The sequence below is a fragment of the Megascapheus bottae genome, chromosome 15 (assembly GCF_031878675.1).
Source record: "Megascapheus bottae isolate mThoBot1 chromosome 15, mThoBot2.hap1, whole genome shotgun sequence".
Taxonomy (NCBI): domain Eukaryota; kingdom Metazoa; phylum Chordata; class Mammalia; order Rodentia; family Geomyidae; genus Megascapheus; species Megascapheus bottae.
Window position 1 is genome coordinate 13,145,376 of NC_143523.1, and position 15,503 is coordinate 13,160,878.

The window sequence follows — 15,503 nt, forward strand, 5'->3', positions numbered from 1 at the left end:
TATCATTCATGCAGCTAGTAAAGGATTAAAAGAAAACCTACAAAAACATTATATAAATATACTATATAAACTGAAATTGCTGGTTAGGGGAAATTTTTATTTTTATGTATAAATTGATATTTTTTCAAATGACGTGCTTAACAAACAAGTATTCAAGAAGGGAATCTCTATATACAATCACTGGTATTTAGTTTTTAGAATATAATCAAAATTAGACTAAGGGTTTGTATATCATAGATACATATTAATCTATGTAATAAAACAATGTCTATAGTCATAAGTTTTTATGTCTATGTAGTTGTGTTTGAATTGATAATTTTTAAACAAGAAAATATACAATATTTAACAAGATGACATCAATTTTATGTTAGTCAATTGACTAGTAAATATTTCCAGCCAAAACGTAAGAGTTGAAGAGAGGTAGAAATATATCATTTTTGAGAAAATTTAACAGGAAAGAACATAGGATCACTCTGTAAACTAGTGACTGGGATAATATCTCAGAATGAGCAGACTGGGAGAATTGGTTATATGACTTTAAGACAAAGGATAAAAAGAGAATTCAACAGGCTTTTTTAACAGAAAAAAAAGATACTTAAGAATTAAAACTAAAGCAAGTGCCTTTGGTTAAAAGCTAAAAAAGGACACTACTTAAGCACTGGCATTTAACTTCTAACATTTAAAGTAGCACATAATAAGGGTGGGTTTTTTTGACTGTTAGTATTAAAACTTTATCCTAACATGGAAAATTACCTTTCTTATAAGATGGTTTTCAGTGTCTGCCACATATATAATGTTATCCACTATGGCTACACCCTGTGGAGAGTTAAAAGATGATTCTGAAAATATCCCATCTTTTCTTCCAGGATTAGGTCCTAAAAGACAAGATAGCCATGAGACATTTTCCCTTAAAAGTGATTGCAAAGTAAACTCCTCCAAAGCAAACATAAAGTCTACATTTGATGCTGAGACTTTTTAAAGTAAATAACATGATATTGCTTGCTCCCTATAAATTATTAAAACACTTCCCAAGATATCTATTTTTCTTAAGAGCAAGTTGTAGTAATGACACAGCTTATAGTACAATAGTTACTAGAATATATCAGAAGCACTTATCAGAAGTAAACAATTAAAAAAGTAATCACTTGTTACACAGACTAGAAACTTCAAAGTAAACTTAATCTTATAGCAACTGCATGAAATGATTTTCTTTAACAATTATGAAAGACAGGTTCTTTTGATTTAAAAAAAGAAATTATATACTCTTTCCCTAGAAAAACACACATACTTAAAAGAGTGTTGCAAACAATCCTAGCTCTGACAAACATCCAAGCATTTCTTGAGTCAAGAAGCTCAGGCTAGGCTGAGCATGAAGCTCAGTGGTAGAGGCTTGCCAGGCATGTCCAAGGGCCTGTGTTTGATTGGCCTGTGTTTGATCCTCAGCACTACTCCCCCACCTACCCCCACAAAAAAAAAAAAAAAGAAGAAAAGCAAACAGGTTAAGACTCCTTCCTACCTATTCATTCACCTTGTAATACGGCCCTACAATATCTCACATACACTTGAGGAAAGATAGCCATTCTGGTCTAAAGGGTAGCCTATACCTCCTCTCTTGCCATGGCTGTAGTTTCAATCATACAGAGTGTAACACAAAAAGATGAAACTGTCACTTCCATGACCCAAGGAAAAGTTATACAAAGCCTGTAAGCCAGCAGTCACTAACTGCTTTGCAGAATTTTATTTCTATTGTCCTAGATGTTAGTATGAATGTTATAAGGTAGTCTCTTACAAGTACATGAATGCAAGGGCCCAACAAGTTCTTCATGTCTTAGTTTTCCTTTTGTAAAAGGAATTGGAAGTATGGATCAATCATTAAAGTGCCTTCCAAATGAGCATAAAAGAAAAAGAAATTAAAATCCAAATATAATAATTTTCATAAGACAGTAAGCATGACAATATTTTAGGAAATGAGATGAGGCATACTGATTTTAAAATTATATAACCTAATAATTTCCTCCTTTTGAAAGGGAGCTTTGAGTATTTTTGTTGAGTTCTGATACTACATACTAAATAACAAAAGAATTCTGTAATAAAGTTGTAAGTCAATGCAAGTTCCCTCTCTATATTTACCTCAACTACAACTTTTAAACTACAAAATATGTCATACAGTACACTTAGAAGCAAACATTACCTCCAATACTGTGCTGAATTTGGCCGTTCTTCCAAACGACCAAAATTCTATGGTGTCCAGTATCTGCTATGATCAGTCTGTTGGATTCATGGTCTACTGCTACTTTGCCAGGAAACAGCAATGGTGATGGTGGCAAAGTGTCTTTGTAGAGTCTTATTCCGATTTTTTTATCTCTGATCTGCCCTCTATCTTTGTAATACTTTAGAGCTATTGAAGTATATAAAAACAATTTATCTTTGTGTCCCTCGCCAATCAAAGAAAATAACATGTTTCCACGGGGTCCAAGAATGACCAGCGTTGGCCAGCAGGAAACTTCTAGTTCTTGCCAAAGGCTGGCATCTGCATCATTAACCACAGGGTGGCTGATGTTGTACCGGAGAACAGCACTCTTAATGTTTTCCAAGACTTTCTCATTTGGAAACTTAGCTGAGTGAACACCAACAACCAGAAGACCATCTGAAAAGGGAAGAATATATGTTAAATATTATGAAATACTAAACATCATTATCTACACATTAAATCATGGACCATTAATAAAGCCCATAGATTGTATTTTCAACTGCATTAAAAACATATATAGGTAACTTAATACACTTAAACTGCATGACAATTTTGTTTTCTATATAAAAATATATGATCAAATTCATATGTTGTTGCAAGATTATAACTATTATGCTTTTTACTTAGAAAAAGCCATTTAAAAATATAGCCTAAGGGCAGTGAATGCAGCTCATGGTACAAAGCTTGACATACAAGGCCCTGGGTGTGAGCCATAGCACCACCAAAAAAGAAAATACTACTACTACTAATAATACTAATAATAAAGTCTGTTGTCTGTTTTGGTGGTTTGACCTCAGGGTTTTGAGCTTGCCAGGCAGGCATCTTACCAGTTAAGCCACATATACAGAACTTAAAGCCTATTGTCTAAAGGACAAAGGGTGAACAAATGTAACAGGGATGCACAAAAGACAATAGATTGGAAATGAACTCTACAACCTGGAGCAGGGAGGGGAAGTGGGAGAAAAGCAGAAGGGAGTAACAGTGTCCTCTATATATTACCCTGACAATAAAAACAAATAAAAAGGTCTATTGTCTAATGAAAATATTGCAATTTCTTTTCAATCTTCAATAAATCACTTGGAAATTCAGACTGAATATGACTGCATTTTCTTTTTGAGTATTTATTGTCATAATATTATCTTAAATTTTCTGACCTAACTTAGATTGGAGATTAGCAAAATGACTATAATCTGTGTTCCCATAAATTCTCCAACTTATTTAAAATTCCAATCATACAGTTTTTAGAACAAACAAACTTGTGCATAGAACTGCCAAAAACTTTAAAAAAATATTTCTTTTACATAATTCCTTATTTCAAGTAGTTTACTGGGCATGGTAGCTAATTAGACAACTTGGAACTGAATTACTGATAATGGAAGACAGATAATGGAAGATGAGTAGAATTTATCATTTGAATGTCTACAGAAACAAAGCTATCAGCATTTTCTATTGGACCATAACAGAACTCCACGTCTGCATACAGAGTATTTCAATGTCCAGTAAATAAATCAAAACCATCTAACACTCATAGAGCAAGACAATATAACTTACTAGCAAAGAAGACACACACACACACACACACACACACACACACACACACACACACACACACAATCAAAAGACATCAAACAAAACCCAGAACATGCTTTACTTGGCAAAGACTACAGCAACTATAACTGTGTTCCATAGGAAAGGAAAACACATATGAAATGAATGAAGACACAGGAAACACAAACAGAAGAATGGTGGCCACTAAAAATAAAAATTAAGACCTTAAAACTGAAAAGAAACATTTGAAATAAATTCACTAAATGAGCTCAATGACAAAGAGGTCACAAAGATCAAAAAAATCCTTCAGGTAGCACAGGAGAAATGACCCAAGCTAAAGAATACAGAGAAAAGGGGCCGGGAATTTGGCTTAGTGGTAGAGTCTTTGCCTAGCATGCATGACACTCTGGGTTCAATTCTTCCATACCACATACACTGAAAAAAGCCAGTACTGTGGTTCAAGTGGTAGAGTGCTGGCTCTGAGGAAAGCCCAAGGATAGTGCTCAGGCCCTGAGTTCAAGCCCCAAGACAGGCAAAAAAAAAAAAAAAAGAATACAGAGAAAAAAGTGAATGAAATTAACACAACTTCAGGCATCTGTGTAACAGTCTAGACAGCAACAGTGTAGATGAATCTCAGAAGAAGAAAAAAGAGACTGAAGCAGAATAAATACCTGAATAATCCCCAAATTTCAAAAACATAAAATTACAGAATTCAGGGTCAACATATGCCAAATAAAACCATTAAAAAAGTACAGACATATCATAATCTGACTGCTTAAAACTGAAGATTAAATGCAACCCAGACACAGAGGAAAAGATTCAGAGTGTGTTTGCCTGAGGACTGGACAGATATGGTGGGAAGGATCAGAGTGGTGAACTTGTTAAGTAGGATAAATCTTTACCTCTCTGGTTGTCAGCTTTCTCATATGTGAAATGAGGGAAATGTCAGTTACTACCTCCAAGGTCAGATAGACTAAAAGAACTAATTTATGTAACGCATTTAGCCTAGTGCTTAGTTATGTATGTAGGAAAATCTCAACAATTTGGCCATTACCATTTTTAAAGCTGCAAATATAAAGAAAATCAAATAAGAAAATAACACAAATGTCTATAAATGCCAAAAGAAAAAATATATAATAAAACAGCAAAGATATTACATATTGAGAAAAGAATAAATTAACAACATATGTAATATTCAGATAGATAAATATGAATGGACTGGCTCATTGTTAAACATAAGACTTGAACAAACTATATAAGACATTCATCTAATACAGGAGAATCTGAAATGCTAAAAATAAAGAAGTAGGCAAGCCAGATGCAGTGGCTTACTAACTACTCAGGAGGCTGAGATCTGAGGTTTGTGATTCAAAACTAGTCCAGGGAACTAAAGTCTGTGAGACTCTTACCTCCAATTAACCACTAGAAAATGGGAAGTGGTTCTGTGGCTCTAGGGGAGCTCAGGGACAGCGTCCAGGCTGAGTTTAAGCCCCACAACCAACAAAAAAAGGAAAAAAAAAAAAAAAGAAGTAGGCAAGGAATGATCACAAGAGAACACAAGCACTGTAGGTCTCCCTCAGTTTCTCTAGCAGCTGAACAAGGGAAGAGTCTAGGTCTACAACAAAAGGCATCAGCTTGTGACCTCATTAAATAAGCAGAGCCCTACATAGGTTCCAGCTCATGTTCTATTTGGTCTTTGACTTCTTCCCTACTTCATATCTGTCTTCTTTTTTAGCCACCTTAACTTTCTATCTCCAATCTGAGCTCCTGGTCCCAAAAGCTCCCACTCCATAATTACCTACAACTATTTCCTTAGTATTTCTTGTAATCCTACTGGTTCCACTTGTCAGATCAAATCAGGACTAATACACAAACTACCATATCTGGGTCCTAGCCCTCTGACTACATATATGAAATCTTCAACATTCATGTGCCTTTCTGAAAAGGCACATGTGACAGTATTTCTTGAGTTCTTGGAAAAACTGGTTTTCATAGGCATTAATGGACAAAAGATTAGCTGTCATAGCCCTAATTTGCACACCTTTACTCTCCTAAAATGCTGCTCTACAGTTGCCTAGTCTTATACGTTATTTGTGAAGTCTATTTTACATATATTTGTCTGGAGGTCTTTTTTTTATTGAGTCTTTGAAATATATCCATTTTATTTAGACTAATTTTCCCTGGTATTCAATATGCCCTTTCAATAAGATTCAAGTGGCTCTCATCTCTACTACTTTGAAGGAAAAGGGTGGTGGGGAAGGTAGGGTTTTACTTTCAGACATTAGTTTTGGCTGGTTGTTCTGATTTTCTGGAGGTGTCCAAGTAGACTTACATGGGACTGCTTTTTCCTGTCTGCCAGTGTAATCATTTTCTCTCTACACCTTTTTACTTTTGTTTAGCTTAGATTCATCCTCAAGGTTTTCCCTTCTGCCTTGTTTCAACTGTTCCTTATTATATTCCATATTAGTTTATTGTCCCCTGAGCATCCTGTAATTCAGTTGTAATTGCTAATAAAATTTTGAATTTTTCTTTTTCGTTCTGGAATTGGAATAACACATTTTCTTCCCTTTTCCCCTCCTCCCTTTCAATATATTTCTTAGTTTTAAATCTCTTTTTTTTTGTGGGTCATGGGGCTTGTACTGAGCCTGGGCATTGTCCCTGAGCTCTCCAGCTCAAGGCTACCACCCTATCCTTGGGCCTGGGCATTGTCCCTGAGCACTACAGCTCAAGGTTACCACCCTACCCTTGAGCCAAGCCCCACTTCCCATTTTCTAGAGGTTAATTGGAGATAAGAATCTTTGGTCTGCATTAAACTGTAGAGCTTCTGTATGGCAAAGGACATAGGTAGCAAGTTAAATAGAAAGCCCGCAGAGTGGGAGAAGATCTTCATTAACCATACAACAGACAAAGGCCTCATATCTAAAATATATCATATTCAAATAAAAAAATTGAATCACTCCAAAACGAACCTTCAAAGAAACAACAATCCCATTAAACGATGGGCCAAAGACCTAAAAAGAGACTTTTCTGAAGAAGAAATAAGAATGGCCTATAGACACATGAAGAAATGTTCCATATCTCGGGCCACAGAAGAAATGCAACTCTGAGATTCCACCTCACTCCAGTTAGAATGGCCATGATCAAGAAATCTAATAACAGATGCTGGAGGGGATGTGGCCAGGAGGGATCACTACTACACTGTTGGTGGGAGTGTAAACTCATTCAACCACCATGGAAAGCAATATGGCAATTCCTCAAAAGACTAAACATAGAGCTCCCCTATGACCAATAGCAATTCCACTACTTGGCATTTATCCAATTGTCCAGAACCAAGATCATACTAAACCCACAAGTACAACGATGTTCATTGCAGCACTATTTACCATAGTGAAGATATGGAACCAACCCAGATGCCCTTCAGTAGATCTGGTATTTATACACAACAGAATTCTATGCTGCCATCAGAAAGAACAACATTGCCCTATTTGTAAGGAAATAGATTTGGAAAAAATATTAAGTGATGTAAGCCAGACCCAAAGGAGCATAGGCTCAATGGTTTCCCTCATTTGCAATAATTAGTACAAACCTCAGACTCTCCTAGCAGAGAATTACAATAGCTAAAAACCTAGATACATTAGGCCATACAGGATGAGGCTAAATGAAAGGACCTCCAGGATATGGAAACAAGAGCTATATAATGTGGGATTGTTGTTCTTAATGTACTATGTTATTTCTCATCTCTTTGGTTATTGTTTGGTTATTCTCATGTTGTTACAGTATCTTACCTTGTTATCTGGTATATTGTATATGTTTGCTTATTTGAAATAGGGAAGAGGGAAAACAAGATGAGGGGAGGGAGTGGGAAGAGAGAAATGGACATAAACATGAGAAGGGGTATCAATGTGTGAAGTAATGCATCCTCTATCTGGCGAATATAACTGTAAGTCTTCTAGTAATTACAATAAAAAATAAAAATATAAAAAAGAATCTCCAGTCCTTTTGTGCCCATGCATCCAGAGTAGCTAGGATTACAGGCATGAGCCACCACGTCTGGCTTCTTAGTTTTAAATTTCTGATTCAAGTCAATTTCCATTATTCCTAAATGATGCTTGAGGACATTCAATCCAGTTAGGAGTACTCTGTTACACCATGTTGTTGTTTGGTCAATGTTGTCACTGCTTAAATGAGTTGTCATTTTTTAAATTTAAATTCTATTGTAAAGGCAGTATACAGTTAAGTCAGGTAATGAGTGCATTCTTTTTAAAGTGTTACTCCCTCCCTCATTTTCTCCCACTCCCACCCCAAGTTGTAAAGTTAATTTCCAACATAGTGTCTAATGAGTTTCACTGTTGAATCCGTCACTCTTTGTCCCACTGTTTACAATTCCTCATCCCTTCCCCAAATCAGGTAAGACAAAGGGTACAGAAATAAAAAAGTGACATTAGGAATAAACCAAAGGGAAAGGAAAGAAAAAAAGAAAGAGAGAGAGAGAGAGAGAGAGAGAGGAGGGAGGGAGAGAGGGAGAGAGGGGGAGGGAAGGAAGGAGGGGGGAGGGAAAGAAGGAAAAAAGAGAAAGGAAGGGAAGGGAAGGAAGGAAGGAAGAAAGGAAGGGACGGGAAGATAGGAAGGAAGGGAAAAAACGAAAGAAAGAACTGCAAACAGTACAACAACAAAAAAAAACCCTCGTTTCCATTTTCTGAAGTTTATTTTGGTAAGTTCATTTCTATATGGTCATATACACATAGCTACTAAGCTACTTATGGTCCTAGGTGCGCGTTTTCATTTAAGCTTTTTGGATGGGATCTGATTGCTTCTCTTCATTTTGTGGGCAGGGTTCCTAGTTTGAGAGCGCCCTCTTCTGACAATTCTTTTTAGGTGCATCTTCATTTAGGGATTGCATCCTTGGACCCTGGGGTAGGAGGGTCTTTCTCTTTTGTTTCTGCTGGACCCTTTTCTGTTTTATTATTTTCTGTTCCTACCAGGGCATGGCTTGAAGGGAAAATATACAATAATCTTCCAAAACAGCACTTCTCTGAGATTTCTACTTTTAGCTCTTGATCTGCTAATAGTTGGTGCAGTACATTTAAGTCTACGCAGAGGACTTTGAACAGGAGTTTCTCTTTCTGGATCAAAGTGCTTTGCTTAAGTCCTCCAATCATTCTTCTTTCCTCATGGAGCCTCTGAAGCTGTCTGTCTCTATTCTCAGTACCTATATACTTGAGGTAGTGGGACTTTTAATTGGAATTTAGCTTATTTCTCCATTTACATGTGGTATAAAAGTCATGTAATAGTCTGTCTCCTAATATTGTGAAATGCAAGGTCATGTAGTTTTACTTGTTCTCCCAGTTATTTTTGTTTAGAGAGGGAAAGTGGAGACATATAAAATTAGACAATCACCATTTTCCTTACCTGGAAATAGTACAGACTCATTCCTTTTTTGTTGTTGCCATTTTAAACACTGTTTGTAAATGACTAAGGCAATATGCTATTCTCATTGTAAATGGATTAAATACTTGTAACTGAGTACTAAAACCAGCCTTTTACTTAGTGGAGGACTATAAGCAGCATTTCCAGTAGAATAAGGAACAATGCTAAGGCACCTGGGGTCATTTCCAGTACTCTCTGACAATGAGTAGGGCTTTGGCTAACATAATTACACAATTAAAGCTTAAGAACTGGAAATGTTTTGTATGTAGGTGAGATAATAGTATATCAGAGAAATTCTAGAGAATAAGTTACATACAAAATAGATAGAATATTAATACTAGAGAAATATATGCATTCATTTACACCTATCTACCTATCTATTAATATAAATCATCATCATATAGTCTATCTTTTATCTATCTGCCTATCATCACTACCACCACCATCACTACCACCATCATCTTAGCTGCCACGATAGATCACAAAGTCAATTACCAAATATCTACTCTCCCATTTTTTAATCTTAATTTTAGTAGTTTTAATAATACCAATTTTTCACAAAATTATTTTTCTTTTTGGTAATTATATATATGAAAAATAAATGTATAAGATTCTTCCCTGAGTGAATTTATTTCCAAAACAAAGGTCAGAACTAAACCACTTAAAAGAAAACATGGATGAAAAGAAGAGAGAAGGAAGAAGACAGAACAGGAAAGAAGGTAAGAGGAGAAGAAACCCATACATAAAATTGCTTCTAAAATATCAGTAATAAAATAACTTTCAAAAATTAAATCACTTAAAAGCTTCTAGGGTCTTATTTTTCATTAGAATCTATAATTGATTCCAATTGGATCCACTACAACAGAAAGTATAATCCTATAATAATCTAGTATGCAGGATGAAAATACTTGAGGCGTATCTTAAGACATAAAACAGCTGCAAGAACAATAAAAAAAAACTTGCAGACTAAAACATTCTGAACTTTAAGAGGCAAGTATGACTTCCAAACAGAAAAGATAAAGAAGCTCATGCCAGGCATGGAGGGTGTTAGAGCTCACAGTTGTAATACCAAGAGCAAGGAAGTCACAGATGAACTACAGGGCAGCCAGGGAACCACAGTGGCTTGGGGAAGAGGAAAAGAGCAGAAAGAGAATTTCCCTTTCATAATAAGAACAGCAAAAAAATTGAGAGCATCAAAGTCACTGAACAGTCATTGAAGTAGATATCAGAAGCATATTCGAAGACACTAAAAATGAACAGGCTGTCTAATATCCCTAGGAAATATGGTATAAATTGGCCAACATTTTCATAGGATTTTATTTAAGAACATAAGATAATATAGTGCCAGAAAAGGATATAAAGCATATATAGAATTGGCCCAGCAGGCCTGAGTGCCTGAAAGACCTGTCTATAGGATTGGCTCTGGCCTGGTATTTGGGTACAAAAACTTCCTACCATACTAAGAAATGGTAAGAATGGCTCAATACCTGTTTCCTTCTAGAAGTCAGGAACCTTAGAACATGGCCACCAAGAAGCTGTCTGTGTGACTACCCCCAAATAAAATTCCTGGGACTGAGCTTCTAGCAAGCTTCCCTGGCTGGCAACAGCTCACAGGTGCTGTCACCGCTGGAAGGTTTAGACATGTCCTGTGTGGCTCCACTGAGACAGGACTCTGGAATCTTGTCCTCAGTCTCATCTGGTGTATGTAACCCCAGGCATTCTGTCCCTACCATGGTGTTTGTCTGCATAGCACTATGGCAGTGAGTACAACTCTTCATGGAACCCTGGGTCCTTCAAACAGAAACTCTGACACAAAGGGAAATTATGTATTAAATGACTTAAAGGCTGTTTTATAATAAAACTGAATGTATTCTTTTAGTTTTTAATAAAATATAAAACAGGAGAAAAGCACATACTATATAATATTAGTATTTAATCAATAAAATTCAGCTTTTATCTTATATCAGCATATACCCAACAATCACAAGTACAGTTTTCCTAATAAATGTTTTCACATGAAATAAGACTGTTTTTTTTAGATAATTGCTATTGAGCTAAATTTGGGTACCATATAATATTCTCTCTCTCTCTCTCTCTCTCTCTCTGTATATATATATATATATATATATATATATATATGCACACACATAATATAAATAAGCTTTATCTCTCTCTCTATATATATATACATTTATGCACACACACATAACACACATATAGTATAAATAAACTTTAAAGAACACAGGAACTCTTAAATAGGAAAGGGGGGGAAAAGATAACAAAAGACTTGCTCAGTTTGATATAAATATGTACTAAATTAGTAACAACCTAGGATAAAAAAAAAAGACACCAAGAGACTTATTCAGTTTAACATAAACACATACTAAATTATTGAACCTAGGACATTTTTTCTTTAAAAAATGTTAATTGTAGGAAATGGAAACAAGAGGTTTTTTTTCCTTTGCTTTGCTGTTTTTATTTTCTCTTTTTCGTTCTGTATGCATGTTCAAATGTCTTTGGAAGTACAAGGGGAGGCACAGAAATATAGGGACAAAGGATGAACAAATACACTGAACACACTCTGTTGAAAATGAACTATACAACACGTGGGTGGGAGGGGAGGGAAATACTGGGAGACAGTAAGGAAAGATACAATATTGTCAAAAAAAATACTCTTTACCTGACTTATGTTACCGTAACCCCTCTGTGTATCACTTTTATGATGACAATTTTTAAAAAATTTAAAATGTGGAAACACCAGAACATGTCATTACTACAAGTACTGTTTACTTTTTGCTTTAAAATTCTTCGGCATTAGTATTTTCTGTGTGCTCCTGGGAAATAATACCAATCACTATTGAAAGTTACAGCTTGAAGTTGGTAACTGAGGAAAGAAAAAGATTTTAAGTTGACCCTCTTTGAAGGTGTTTCAAATTAACAAGCAATTCATCCTTCAGTTGAGGCCTTTGGCTTGTGGTAAAATGAACTGAATATTCCAAGGAATTTCAAATACACTGTCAACTTTAAGAACATAAATAGCACTGCTCCATATACGTTCTGAAACGTGTCAGATAGTAACAGGAGATGGCTGCAACAAAGCAAATTTAACTTTCATGTGACATCTCTTTTTGTGAATATGAATTGACCTATCTGCTCATAACATAAACATCTTTCAAGGTACTAGGATTTTCATGTCTTAGCATATTATTGTTGTACTGGTTTTTTATTGTCGGTGGTGGTGGTTATGGGGCTTGAACTCAGGACCTGGGGGCTGTCCTTAAACACTTTTGCTCAAAGCTACCACTTTGAGCCACAGCAATACTTCCTTCTCTGAAGTTATGTTGAAATTAATAATATTTTTTTCAAGTCTTAAAAATTTATTCTATACACAATATTCTAATAGCCAACTGCAGAAAAACAAGGCAGTCTCTCAATATATAGGATCACTTGAACAAGTGAGCTATTAAGATAACAAAGCACACACAATGGCATGCTAATAAGCTAGCTCTTTGATTTCAGAGTGACATAAAAAAATCAATTTTTAAAACTCCCCTGGCTTCTAGCACAATCAAAATACTCCCACTAGTGCCAATGTTAAGGTTGTAATTGGCTAAGAGTCAAATTCTAACAATTCTTAACAAACAGCTCTCTCTCCAGTCTGCAGGATACTGTACTGACCCATGACCTCAGACTCTATCTACTCTCAGGAACTACTCTGCCCCTCTAATATTCATTTTTAAAATGGGTGAAGCCTCATTATTGTGTTTTACAGGGTTTTTCATACAACTGGTTGTCTTAAGCATTTTTAATATACAATATAGAATACTAATTGTGTTCACATTGTGCAGTCATCACCCCCATCCATCTCCAGGACTTTGTCATCCTGCAAAACTAGATACACTCATCGGTAAGTCCACAACCTTCCACTTCCTAACTTCCTATAATTATGGATACACTGCTGGCTTCTTCTAGGATTATGAGCATTCTGACTTGTAGAATATATGTTGTGTTTTTTTGTTTGGTTTGGTTTTTTTTGCCAGTCCTGGGCTTGGGCTCAGGGCTTGAGCACTGTCCTTGGCCTTTCTCAAGGCTAGCACTCTACCACTTGAGCCTCAGCGCCACTTCTGGCTTTTTGCTATGTATGTGGGGTACTGAGGAATCGAACCCGGGTCTTCATGCACGCTAGGCAAGCACTCTACCACTAGGCCAAACTCCCGGCCCCAATATATGTTGTTTTATGATTGGCTTTTGTCAGCTAGCATGACATTTTCGGGGTTGTCAAAACTTCTTTCCTTTTTTTGAGGTAGAGTACTATTACACTGTGTACACATACCACATTTTCTTTCTTTTTTCTTTTTTTTTTTGTGTGTGTATGTGTATTATGGGGCTTGAACTTGCCTTGGGCATAGTCCCAGAGCTCTTTAGCTCAAGGCTACCACCTCTATTTTCTAGAGGTCAAGTGGAGATAAGAGTCTCAGGTCCTTTTGTACCCAGGCTGGCTTTGAACCTTGATCCTCAGATCTTAGCCTCCCGAGTAGCTAGGATTACAGGCATGAGCCACGGCACCTGGCGACATACCACATTTTCTGTATCATTCATCCATCAGTGGACACCACAGTTGCTCCCATGTCTTAGCTATTGTAAATAATGCCATTAAGTATGTCTGTTCAGATTTTCTATTTCTTCATGGTTGTCTTGGTAGGCTTTGTGGTTTTAGAAATTTATCAGTCCTGGGCTCAGAGTGTGGCCTACTGGTAGAGTGCTCACCTAGCATGTACAAAGCTTGGGTTCAATTCCTGATATCACATACACAGAAAAAGCTGGAGGTGGTGCTGTGGCGTAAGTGATAAGCGTACTAGCCTTGAGCAAGAGAAGCTCAAGGACCTTCCCCAGGCCCTGAGTTCAAGCCCCAGGACTGGCAGGAAAAAGCAAAAATAAATGAACAAAAAAACCAAGAAATTTATCAATCCCATCTCAGTTATCCAAAGTTGAGACATACTCTTGGGTTTTTTTTGGCCAGTCCTGGGCTTGTGCTCAGGGCCTGAGCCCTGTTCTTGGACTTTCTCAAGATTAGAGCTCTACCACTTTGAACCTCAGCACCACTCCCGGCTTTTTTCTATGTATGTGGTACCAAGGAATCAAACCTGGGCTTTCATGCATGCTAGGCGAGCACTCTACCACTAGGCCAAACTCCCAGCCCTGAGATATATTCTTATAATCATTTTTATTTCTACAGAATTAACAATAACTGCCCCATTTTTGTTCCTGATTTAAGTAATGGGAGCCTTTATTTTACTTTAGTTCATCTAGTAAGGCTTATCAATTATGTTGATTTTCCAAAGAACTAACTTCTTTCAGCCTGCATTGTTTTTCTATTAGCAATTATTTCTTTCTACTCAAGTATTTATCATCTTGTTCCTTGCTAACTTTGGGTTTGTTTTCTAGTTCCTTACATAATAAGCTAGGTTGCTGATTTTTTTTAAATTATTTTCTTTTTGATGTGAGCATTTGTAAATCCCACCTTCACAATGCCTCTGTATACCATAAATTTTCATTCACCGCTAAGCATTTTCTATTTTCCCATATAAGTTCCTCTTTGGTCCACCAGATATTTAAAGAGTAGGTTTAATTTCCACAAATGTTTTACTTTTCCAGTTTTCCTTTTCATACTGATTTCTACTTTTATTCCAATGCAATCAGGAAAGATCCTCTCTATTATCATCCATCTTGTAGTATTTATTGAGAATTTGTGGCCTAACATATGATGTATCCTGGAAAATGTACTATTTTCACTTGAAAAAGAAATAAATTCTGATGCTCTTAGATAGTCTGTACCTGCCTTTGAGGCTTACTGCTGTTCAAGTTCCTTATTTCCTGATTTTTTATTCATGATGGAGAATGGGGCAGATTTCTCCATCTACTGCATAGACTTGTTTATTTCTCCTTCAATTTTGTTGTTTTTGCTTTGTATAGTGACTATCTTTTATAAATAAGAGTTCATAATGTTATGTCCTCTTGTAATAAAATTTTAATAGTCAGTCTTACTGCTTCTTATTTTCCATTTTTCCATAATCCTCTTCTTACTTACAAAGCATTTCTACAATGGCAGGCGATTACAAGGCCCACTGGCATAATAAATTTGCTTCAGGGGTTTGCCAATTAAATTAAAATAGTCATATAGGAGTGACCTCAGGTAAGGAAATGGTTAACCAAGTGTACAGTGCCTTTCTGAAACCCAGAAACAAACACAGCAAAAAAATCTCCACATATTAAATGG

The 15,503-nt window shown here is 36.1% G+C and overlaps 1 protein-coding gene across 1 annotated transcript in view; it reads right to left on the reverse strand.

The window, feature by feature from the left end:
• Nhlrc2 (NHL repeat containing 2) overlaps window positions 1–15,503 on the reverse strand; it is a 57,688-nt gene that overhangs the window by 36,822 nt on the left and 5,363 nt on the right. The window contains exons 3-4 of the mRNA XM_090345808.1: window positions 2,192–2,647; window positions 754–875 (exon numbers count right to left, since the gene is read on the reverse strand). Coding sequence (XP_090201934.1) covers window positions 754–875; window positions 2,192–2,647 — 578 coding nt within the window. The remainder of the gene's footprint in view (window positions 1–753; window positions 876–2,191; window positions 2,648–15,503) is intronic.